Source organism: Pararge aegeria, chromosome 8 (genome assembly GCF_905163445.1).
Source record: "Pararge aegeria chromosome 8, ilParAegt1.1, whole genome shotgun sequence".
NCBI lineage: Eukaryota > Metazoa > Arthropoda > Insecta > Lepidoptera > Nymphalidae > Pararge > Pararge aegeria.
In genome coordinates this window covers 12,325,831-12,338,204 of record NC_053187.1, presented here as the reverse complement: position 1 = coordinate 12,338,204, position 12,374 = coordinate 12,325,831, and the positions used below count along the sequence as shown (strand labels likewise).

Genomic DNA, 12,374 nt, shown 5'->3' with positions numbered 1-12,374 from the left:
ACCAATATACCTTAGTATGTCCTGTCAATTTTGTCCATTAACTGCATGTTTGGTCCATATTGTCGACTGCATTAACTGCATTGCAATTCACTATTTTAGTTGGTAGTATAAATGAAAATGACAAGATAAAATGATTCCAGTTGGCCTTTAAAAATGTCAAGGTTTATCAGCTTCCATGATTATTGGTTTGATATTGCTTACGTTTGCTTAGGAAGAAGACGTATTTATACCTTGTATTCGGGTAGTTACCTTGTAAACAGGTCGATTACCTATCATCAAAACGTTAAACAAAATCAATTTAGATCCTCCTCCATATGGAAAACAGTCTCTCTTACTAGGTTAACTCTTAAAAATGTTTAATACATAGAATAAACATAATAAACCTAGAAGTAAAGCACAACTCAATTTGAGACTTTTTCACACATTTTGTACTTAAATTCTTTGATAAAAGATATAATGAAATATAATCTCGAACCGTACATTTTAATAATTATCATTTTAAAATGAAATGAATGTTATGAAACACTCGTACCTACCTTATAAATACCACCACAAATTGGTAATTCAATACACAAACTGATGTTGTTGGAAATCATACTTTTCCACTGATATAAACTTACCGCAAACAAAGAGGATATATAAATGAAAATTATTTTAGCTTGAAAAGCATTTACTGGCTCATAGGAGTATTATTTAGTCATTATATATTAATATTCTCTTTTATATAGCCTATGATTTTCATATAATCCGATTATATATCATTTAACGTACTTTGGCTAGCCTTTGTAAATTTTGATTCATTATTTTGATTGGTAAGTTAAGTTTATGGCTTTAGTATGAAATTATAAAATGTAAAGCGTCTCACCGCTTTTCACTCACTAGGTTAGAGAAATAATAATAATTACGTTTGACCGCTTAAAAAGGGCACGCAATAGTAGGTACCTTGAAATAAGTTATTTTATTGGCCAAGACAAATTGGCAAAGAGAATTTATGCCAAATTAAAAAATATTTTATCCTAAATCGTGTCTTAAAATTTTAAAGCGCTTCTTCTTTTACCCGCGGCTTAGTACTAGTTGTAGAGTTTGAAACTAAATTCGAGTAGACCTGGCCTAAAAGCAATTTTTCTATCCCTCTGGATCTGGATATGTACAAAGAATCCTGATGATCATAAACGAAAAAACACATTCTTATTTCAATATTAGTTAGACTTAAGACTTGGATAAAAATATCTAAAGAACACTTTTTACAAACTGCGTCGTAACATTATAGGTATTAAGGCGAAAAATCCTTTAAAATAATAATGAGATAAGTCATCATTTGAGTTCTACCGGCAACGCAGAATCTGAATAAAAGAAATAGAGTCAAATTTATATATAGGTATTAATTTAATTCATGATTAGTAGGTTACAACCCAAAACACACACATAGTATTACGAAATATGTTACAAATACTACACCAATTAGTTAAAATGTAATAAAAAATATTGAAAGATTACATACGTAGCTACTTGCAAGTTAAACGAATCACTTTAATAAATTAGATACGAATGCTTGGACAAATCAAAAGAATTTCATATTTAGTAAATTATTTAATAATTATTTAACAACAATTAATGAAGAAATATTAAGTGCACATTACGAGAAGATATTGAAATCACCGAAATATAAAACCAATGCGAAGCCTAAGGAAGAGAGTTAAAAAGTGTGGCCAAATTCTAATTTAAAATTCTAATCGAAAATTCATACAGAAGTACATTACGAAATGGACCGCGAGCGAGTGGACGAGTGATTTAGAAAATATATTTACAAAAAGCCCAAAACAGGGAAGGGTTAGCGTGTCGTAAGAGATGTGAATAATTCATAGAGATTTTTGATTACCTTGACCATTTCACGTAATGCGACGGCCACTAGGTGCGACGCCAAACCGGCACTTTACGCCAAGCGATATTTAATTCACTTATTTAAACTTTAAGTCTATTTTATTCTCCTCGTGCGTAGTTCAGGAAAATAGCGGGCCCTGAAAATTAAGTGAAAAGTTAACGTTCGGATCAGTATCGCAGTTAATTGAAGTAACGTAATCATTAATAGCGTAGAAAATCATTCATCTCCGCTATCTGGATGCCTGGTATTCTTCCTTCAAAATTGTGTCTATTGTTCTCCATCAAAACTATGAATTGGGTAAGTTGATGTGGTAAATAACATAAATGGGGGCCACGCATTGGTTGGCCTCTAATGCTTTTGATGTTCGCAGCGGTTACCAAATAACATCAGGCATTAAGCCTAGCTCTTTTTCTCGGTATTTATGGCTATAGATTGAATAAAAATGAACCTGGCAGATTTGAAACATCGAAACTATTTTGTATGAGCAATTCACATGAAATGATGGATGGATAAAAAAAATCCCGATTTTAGGCCGTGGGCGTCGCGTGGCCACGAAGACAGCGTATTTTGACTTTACGCATTGGATGTTTCTCTTCAAAAAAAGCTTATTTATCATACAGTTATCCTTAATATTATTACGAGAACTACTAGTTGACGTATGTACTAATTATAGCTTCACGAATTCCAATTGTGTTCAGTTTAAATTAAAGAGACATTCCGATAAATTAGTTTTCAAACACAACCAAACGTAACGGAAATTAGTCAACGAGTATTCGGACAAATCGTTGTGAAAGCCCAATTCATTTGAAACTCATTATAGCGAAGCGTTTACCACTTCATTTGATGCAAGCGACATTCACTTTAAGGTTTTAGCGACATACCCACCTTTGCAAAATTAAAAAGCGTTAACGTTTTTAAAATGCTGTTACGGTTACTCTTAAGCCTTAGGAACTGGAAATCAGTTGGTAGGGTAAATCAACAGTGTAATAGGTAACCAATTTAGTTGGCTCCGGTGTAGATATCGGCGTTACTTTTTTACTTTTTAAAAGTGAGTTTCGAGTTTGCTCAGTGGAATTAGTTTACGCTGACGTTTGATCGGATATTCCTTTAAAGAAGTTAAGCGACGCTACAGTAACGGATAATTCGTGCAACATTATGGAATTCCTATTTTGAGATGTAATCGAACTCGTTACTGATTTTTAATTGAAGTACATTCCATTAACTTCGGCCAAGTTGTTGATTGGATTTGTTTTCAATAAATCTGTATATCGGAAAGGTTTCGCATTTTAGAACTCTGCTTTGAATTATTCCTAAGAGTAAATTTGTATATAATTAAAACGATGAAATAATACATTATATTAACAAATTATGGAAGTCCCAATGTTATGACACAATAAATTATATAAGCATATTATTTTAAATTTTAGTGTATCTGTAGTAATTAATAGAATATTAAGAATATTAAACAACGAAGAATAAATGCCGCGGGAAACCCAGGAAAGAAAAAACTGTTATTAAGGAAAATTTGTCACAAAAGAGCAGGTAAGGGGAAGATACCCATTTCGGTGTCCTAATTACGGAACTTTTGCACAATACGAGCATACCTACCTCAGAAATTTTTGTACCTCTCGTAATAGATCATCCGTGAACTTAAGAATTACTTGCCCAACTTTATTTTTTCTTATATATAGGTAATTTTGGTAAAAGTCAACGTGGTTTTATAAAAGATATAATTAAAGAGACCTTATTAAAAGAGGGCCTAGCATTATTGTTAAAATTGTTTTGGCTTTGTTTACAAAAAACCTGAGAGTTCTCCAGAATATTCTCAAAGATGTGTGAAGTCTATCAATACGCACTTGGCCAATGGCCAGCGTAGTGGACTTAGACCGTTCACTGTGCCGCATAGTGGGCCGGTAATGAGCTGATAATGATTGAATTTATCTATGGATGGATTATATCCATGAACTGAGTTATGTTCCTTGTACGAAACTAGCTGTGTTTATTTAAGTTTTTTGTTTTACCTATGGGAAATCATCTGTTTCCGGACTGAAAAGTATTCTTGTCGTTTCACATATGCTTGCCAAATATTATTGAAATTTTTAGTGGTCTAAAGCTAACAGAAGGGGTAGCTTCTGAATTTCAATTATAAATATGGGATTGTATGTATACAATCGTAATCCTTTCCCAATATAAAAATACTGTAACTACAGAGTAAAATGAAACATATCTACATATCTGTTTTAAAGTTTGTATCAAATTCGTCCTGCACACTTCTACAGCTAGCGCTCTAGATGGAACGTTCATAAATTAGAAATCTAATACGAGAACGTTTATGTCAATATAAATTTAAAATATTACTATGGGTACTTTATTTTCACCAGTTTCACTCGAGGATATAAAGTATCGATTCACAAAATAACATTATAAATTCGACGTACACAACGCCTCGTCAATTTCAGGCAGGCATAAGCAGTTTAACGGCGTCGGCGCACATTAAGAATTTAAAAATCTCTTAGCGGATGTGGTGATAAATATTAAAGTTAAGGAGCTCAGTATAACAAGCAGCGCTGAGTAGATAAAATCAACGAGACTGATGTTTTATAAATAGCCATAGACCGTGCAGTGTGGAAATCGTAAGATACCTTACACATAATATAAGGCAGAACACATCCACTGGTCAAGACAATCAGGTCTAGTTTAGTTGAAGTTTCTAAGGATTTGTGATACTGATGAAACATAGGTCAATAAATTATAAAGTAAGGAAGAACACCAATGAAATGCTTGGTACACATATTTCTGTAGTTAAAAGTAAACAAATTAACATCCCACCAGCGTCGTGATAAATAACTAGACGTTTTACTTTATCAACAGATGTTTTAAGTTGTTCTTCTCAACTCCGCTCACAAGTTTGACCTGCAATATTGCTCTAAAACACGAGTCGGTTTCATTACGCAGTATATGCTTATGCATATTATAGTGTATTTACATAACAGTAGTAAAATGTTCATAAAGTTCAGACCTAAACCAACAGCATGGAGAGTCTTTGTAACCCACACTGACTGCGGAGGCACGTATTTCGACTAAGGTATACGAAGAACTAAAATGGGTGTTAGTTTGCATAAGGTGCTAATAGTTTATTAAAATAAAACCCGTGTTTTATAATAATAGTCAAAATTTTAGTGGTGAGTTTGGGTTAAGCTTTGTTGGGTTTTAGTATCTCAAGAATTGAAAAAAAGTGTAAGTGGTGGGTAAAAACTACATTTACTTATGTTCTAGATAAAAATAATACAACAATGGAAAAATAAAGATACTACTGGATGTACGTAAAAATTCAGGAAATACTGGATTAAGTTTAATCCGCCAACCTGCTAGGAGAATCTGTTTTTTTTGTTATAAAACAGTTAATAATTTAGCAGCTTTCAGCTAAAGGGCTATTAAACATTCGTTGTAGGATTACTTACCAATATGGAAATATTTTTTCCGAGCTACCAACCACCGACCAACAAAATTATGTGTACGTAGTACCTATGTGGTTATAGTATTTGAATTAAAACTGCACTTAATTGTTATTTGTTTAGTTCGTCAATTATTTTAGATAGATTTTATGTGAAAACCGAAATATATATTTCGGTTTTGCGGGTAGGGCGATTATAAAGAGATTCTATTTAACGGTAGTGTCAAGGACACAAAGTCGCTAATATTACATTTATTAAAAAAAATTAAAATGATTAAGTCCATCATTATAATATTATTAATATTATATAATTAATAATATAATTAATATAATTAATAATGCTTAATTGAAATAGGGGAATCGAGCTTGAGCAATAGTTATAGGCTTTAGGAGCTATGAGATTTTTCATGATCAAAATCATTAAACTTCATATAATATACTCTTTAGGTTGGTATAACAACTGGAATTACATATTAAAACAAAAAGTACTTGATACATGAGAATAAAATTTGGTATTGCGATCGAGGTACTGAAGCTTTCGAACGAGGAGCAAAATACCTATTATTTTAAAGTGCGCACTAGTAGGAGTAATATGCAATAACTTGAACTGAACTTGATGTCCAGTGGGCTACATTGGTCTCCCGAGTTTTGGGACAAAAACTTTTGTATCACCAAGTCCGTTAAAAAGAGCTATCGCTATCAATTGTCACCTGTAGGCAATAAGCGAGAACAAAAACTTAGCTGTTGGGACCTTTATTAGAAAACTTTTATCAAAGATATAAAGAGTATGGAAAAATAAAGCTCTCGTACGTGGAGTAAATAAAACAATGAGTTACAAAGCTGATACCTAACAACGGAGCTAAAAGTTTTCTTGTCACATAAAAAATACCAACTTCTTCTTTATATATAAAATTCAAAGTCCGGACTGACTGATAATCAACGCCGAGCCTACACTGCTAGGATAAGAAACTTGGACTTTTGACAGTAGGTTCCTATTATAACGTACCCGCGAATTTCAGATAGGATTTTTTTTAAATCCACACCGAAGGGGGATAAAATAGGGTCTTAAAGTTTTTGTGAAAGTCTGTAATTTTTCAAGTTATATCCATGAAAATTAACTACTTTGGCTCTTAAAATAAAATATAGAAATCATTGTACCACAGTTTTTGGAATTCTACTCGCAAAAGGGTTAAATCCGAAATTAAATACGACTGAAAAATCAGGGCCTAAACCGCTGGTCTTGGAGACATGAATTTTGAAGTTAAGGTATCCACTAATAAGGATATTTAGAAATGCCACACCTACCGGAGTTGATAACTTAAAATAAAACTGACTGTTCCACATGATATTTTTTTTTAAATTTTATGATGGGACACTTTAAATTCACAGTGAACCCAATTTTTGGGCTTATTTTTGGCTGGCTGTCTGCCTGTCATTTACTGACTTAGGTCAATGTTGCTTACACAGAACAATCGTCGATTTTTTAGTGCTGCTCCTAAGTCTCACATCTCTTTATTATAAGCAATAAATAATCGTGATAGGGCTATAAACTTATAGCAGGTAAGATGAAACCGTGGTATGTAATGTTAAATGCGTCCGTACCATTGTCGAGTCCGTCAGTTCGTTATCTATGTTTGGTTCTACCTTCGCCAGTCTTGATGAAATGCGGAACAAAGATAGGTTATGGACATAATCAGGATAAAAAGTATCCGATACTTTGTATCCTGAAAATGCACAGGGGTAACTGTTTCCGAATTTAAAAAAGTGGTATTTTCAAATTTCTTAGCAGCAGATCGGATCTTGCATAGACATAGCTTGCATCATAAAGTTAGACATTGCATAATTTAAAGTCTGGGTAAATCAACTTTTCCAAAAACCTAAACAACATACCTAAACAAACACAGAAGAAGACGCAGGCAAAAGCTAGTTGTGTTATAATTTACAATGTCCGCGGAAGCTAAAAGCTAAACACTACACTCTCAGTCGAGTATCTCCAAAGATTTAACAGTTCTAAATGGAACAAATTAAGTTCTTTCTAAGACATGGAGTTACATGATCTTAAGGTGAACATATTCAAACCTCCGCCTTTTTTCAAAGATAAAGTAAATTTGTGAGATGTGGCATATTGTTTTCATGCTTTGGTAAGTATGGATAAGTTCATACAAAACATGTATAACTAACTGTTATATGCGATTATGATCCGCGTTTGTATAGCTTTCCTAAAAAATCCACAAAAAATTGTTTTACATCCATACAAAATCCGTCTCCGTGAATAAAAAGCTATCTTTGTGCTAAATCTCGGCAAGATTAATTTTATTACTGTACTAATATATTGGATAGAAGCAGATGTTAATTTGCGGAAATACATGATATATTATGAAAATTAAGCTTAATTTGCTATACTCCGCAATGTACCCGGAACATCCTCAGGAGATGTTGACTTTACAGTGAATAATTGTTAAGATAAAATTATTGTTAAGGTATTATAATGTAATTGTTAAAATGGTACATTGGCGTAGATCTGTTTGGTGTTGAGTATAAGGATTGAAGAAATTATAAATTACACCATACAGATTCTCCTGCCTTTCGCGGAGTATAGCAAACTAAGCTTGATTTTCATAATATATCGTGTACTAATGTAATAAATTCGAAAAAAGGCACTTTCGAATTTTAATATTGTAACATTACAATAAAACGCAATATTGACCCGCTAACACTAGATGGCGTTAGTTGTAGTTGCGTGAAATGTAAATCGCGCTAAAGAGATTTTTTCCACTAGTACAAGACGGTGCCGCGGCCAACCATTGACAATCACTAGCGGTACCTGCCTGCGGTGCTTCAGCAAACGCTTTCCTCTCGGACACACTTGCCGGACGCTGTAGTTAGAATAGGAACCTTGTTAGTCGAGCCTACAGGACGTGCTTCCAGCTTTTGCTTCCACTGCGTGGGACTTTAGCCAGGGACAATGTTCTAGACTGTGAAGTAATTCTGGTTACAATATTATAAATTCGAAAGTGCAGATAGATACAAATTTTGCTTTTTATCGCCGCTATGGGGACACAACCTTAGTGCAGGGGAAATGACGGACGGGTAGACATTAAACGTGGACGGAAGATATTGCGACGTTTATAATGTAAAAGATAATGCCCTTTATTTAGCGTCGCAGCGCAACTAATATTTGGCCGTTTTTTGTCCGCGACGTCGTTTCTCGTTAGTTACGTTTACGCAGCAATATTTTCATGACAAGGATGCTTTTCTTTAATAAATTCCTGGCATTATACAAAATGGAAAAAAATGTTATCCTAATAGTATAAAAATTTTCTCACAACATGAAATTGATATTATAAATGATGAAATATAATTTGCTAATTAAATAAATACTAAATCTACGATTGATTGAGTCCCTTGAAAAAGTGGACCAATTACGTCAAAGGAGTTACAGGGTGCCGCTAGACTCACGCGGCACAAGACCGTGGTATTTGAAACTCTCCACGAAAGGTAGTCCAGCAGTGGGAGTACTTTGTTTGACATTTATTAATAGAGCTCTTTGTGATAGAGCTAGTCCGTGGAAGTACGCATGCTGCCGCTGCTTATTTCTGCCGCTACGCAGGATTGTTAGCAATGCTGTGAACCCCTTTGAAGGGCGTGGTAAACGTTCAACGAGAGGTAAACGGAGTTAGAAACGAGTTCCACTCGTTGTCAACTTCTTTTTCAGTTTCTATAACAACTTACTATATGCCCTACGACACTTTTCCATGCCCTAATGATTGGAGATTGTGTAAATTTGGCGTCAAGTGGATATGGTATGCGTAGGCATTATTAAACTCTTAAGTATATTGCCAAAACTAACTGCTTACTAAAAATCTGTTGTCACAGCATAATAGCAGGCACAAAGGCAACAACATTTCGTAGCAAGCGCGGCGTAGCGCCGTAGCAGGCTACTAATGAGCCTACGATATTGTGCCGCCCAGCCTCCGACCCTTGCGGGCTCTATAAATTGCTTTCATGCATATTTATTTATTCAAATATTATGTATGAATTGAAACGTCCGCGACTACTGAAATATGGCCTTCCGTTGAACATTGAATCAGCCGTCCAAATTAGGTTGACACACTAAAAAAAAGTACGATTGAAATAAGAAGCATAACTTCGGAACTGCTCTCGAGCCGTTATTCGAGTACACTTCATAAAGTTGCTCTTTCGAGCAAGCGAACTTGCAACAGCGAATTTTTCATATTTTGCTCTCTTGACGTTTGAGGAAATTGGCTTTTAATGAGTAAACTTATGCATCGAGGCGTGCACTCATCTTGTTTTTGTGTTGAAACCATGCTTCGAACGACCGTAAAAGTTGCAGTTTAATAGATTTTTGATGACCCCACGCGGTTAAATTGTGTAAACGAGATCCAGTTCGCGTATTAAAATAAACTAGATTGTATCCATAAATCACTGAACTTTATGCTTTTTTATAAAACCAACATTTATTAACTTTTATATGCAATGTTTAAGTGTTTAAAATAATTAGATGATGGATTACCTTTTAGCGCTACCGTCTTCCTTGAACATTACGGTTTTTCATTACTTTTGATTAAACAGTAAAAATGTACTCGTATATTTTAATGAAGAGAAAGATAAAAAGCTTAGACCCACCACGCCGATGCTGGTCGTTAATGACTCAGTCCCCTAAGCAATGCATATGATCAGGTGGCATTTAAATAAGTACTTACTTGAACTTCACTTGGGCTTCAAGTTCTATTCGAGATTCGAAGAAAATTTAGAGCTCAAAAGAAGACCTCTAAAATCAGACACCATTTTCACGTAATTGATAGAAACCATCATCATCCCATGTCCCACAGCTAGGCCTATACGTCTTCCTATTATGCTGTCCCAATGTGTGTTGGCGGGCATATCGATTTATAAGCGCTGCCACAACTTCTTTCTGATTTATTTGATTTCATATTCCTATGTTATGGATGTGAAGGTCTGATCTCAGAAGTGGGAAATAAATTGGGCTGCCGAGAATATAATTTTAATCAATACGTATTTTATTTATATAGCCTGCGTTCTCGCATTGGACTACATCCCGCCATTTCCTTATTAAAATCTGTAAACACTAGAATTGTATACAACTGTTGAACAATAACTAATTAAAAAAATAATGTTGATCATCACTATTTTATTCAATTTATAAATCTAATAACCATTAGAAAAATGTATTATAAAATTAACAGCGTTTTCGGCTCCAGACGAAATAAACAGACCAAACGCGTTGCTGAAAGCCGTTTTAAACAAGTGGCCCAGGATCGTGGATTTTGGAAGTCCCTACAAAAGATGTCCAGCAGTGGACGTCAATTCGTTTGAAATGATGATGGTGATGGTGATATCAAATTATATCAATGATCACCATTGAAATAATTACAATTACAGATAATCTCCATAATTTGAAGTAAGGAAACAATCTGAGAGCTATTCTGTGTTCACAAATAATGAAATAAATGATGCGCACGTTTCAAATCTTGGGGAACTAATTAAACTCGGTTTGAATCGATATCTACTTATAAATTAAGACGATTTAGCTTTCAAAGGTAATTGGCCGAAAGTTCACCACGAGTAATGATAGCATATCGAATACTGTTAGATATTATAATCGTTACCGAGGAGACTGAGGTTTAATCAGTCAAGAGTCATTTATACAATTTCAATTACTGCACCAATCTATACTTCCACTTAAATGCGAAAGTTTCTATGTCTGTTTGTTTGTTTTTTGGAACATATCTTCGGTTCAACTGTTGAAATTATCTTGATGAAATGGCACACATGGTGTTTCCATCCTGAAGATGGCTATATTATCCATTCCTGAATGCTGCTGGTTAAAGTTACTTGCGGAATTAAAAAAGCATTAAGTAGTTACCTACGCATGGCTTGAACGCTTAGTTTGACTAAGTAAAGTTTTGCACAGAATTATTATAGACGGCATTAGTAGGTATGTATACATTTTTTCCGGAAAAATAAAAGGTTTAGCGCTAAATTTAGAAAAACCCTAAATAAACAAAAAACAACAGCCAGTATTTTACATAATTATATGATTTATTTAAAAAGTAACCCTTTCGAATGTTTCCCTATCCCCTCTAACTAAGAAAATAGTGAAGCTACTTTAACTAAACAAATAGCCTGTGCCATGACAACTATAGTCGAATTTGAACCTGCAACCAATCAGTTTGCTTCCTTAATTCTTCCTAAATATTGAGGCTTTCAATGTATTCGATTTTTTATGTAAGACGGGTATCGTGAAGATTTCAATCAATAGCTTGACAAATACAATACATATTTTAACAACTTGTTACATAATAAAGTAAAAATTTGCATAGTATACGTTTGATATAATAAAATGTTTCCCGGTCTAAATACACCTTAACAGATATAAACATACTTTTTGACGGTCTTACCAACTTTAGTAATTTATATTATTTTCCGATGACGTCTATGTGTGCGAATACCTCCACATCGAAGTTTGTTGCGAAGTTAGCTTATACTCTTCGCTTACTTTATATTATTAAGCTTTGATACATTCGCAATTTAAGTTGTCTAAAACTCGTCAAGGAGGCGGCCGGATAAATTATTTATTTTTTCCCTACCCACCTACGGGGGCGACTGGAGACAGTAAATGTTAAAGGAAATAAAAAAGGAAAGTATATTTGAAGATATACCTAATGAAATTTTATTTAGAAGGTAAATAAACACAACGTGTTACCCTAATGTTAAATAAATACTGAGATTCTCGATACGATTTTATTCTAAAGATTGGATGAAATGCTCAGTGTGGTGCCTTGGTATTTAAAATCCAAAATTTTCATAGGTCAATCTGTTTGGAAGCTCTTGCCATGGTACTTACTAAACGAACAGCAAAGGCGTACCAAGATATGATTTCGCTTTCTTTTGTTTTTATATAATTTGCTGATATCATTGTATCACTCATAAACCTTTCCGTTCGTTTGCACTAGAGTACTAGTAATTCTCCGATAGATAGTTTAAATGATTTAA

The 12,374-nt window shown here is 34.0% G+C and overlaps 1 protein-coding gene and 1 long non-coding RNA gene across 2 annotated transcripts in view; both read right to left on the bottom strand.

Annotated features, from left to right (window-relative positions):
- The window catches only part of LOC120625649 (polypyrimidine tract-binding protein 1), a 327,046-nt gene extending 325,149 nt beyond the window's left edge, over positions 1-1,897 (bottom strand). Inside the window, exon 1 of the mRNA XM_039892749.1 lies at positions 1,880-1,897. Within this exon, the coding sequence (XP_039748683.1) occupies positions 1,880-1,888 (9 nt within the window). The 5' untranslated portion in view covers positions 1,889-1,897. The remainder of the gene's footprint in view (positions 1-1,879) is intronic.
- Positions 1,898-1,911: 14 nt separating this feature from the next.
- The window catches only part of LOC120625650, a 253,857-nt gene continuing 243,394 nt past the window's right edge, over positions 1,912-12,374 (bottom strand). The window contains exon 3 of the long non-coding RNA XR_005658824.1: positions 1,912-2,018. This is a non-coding gene — a long non-coding RNA (uncharacterized LOC120625650). The remainder of the gene's footprint in view (positions 2,019-12,374) is intronic.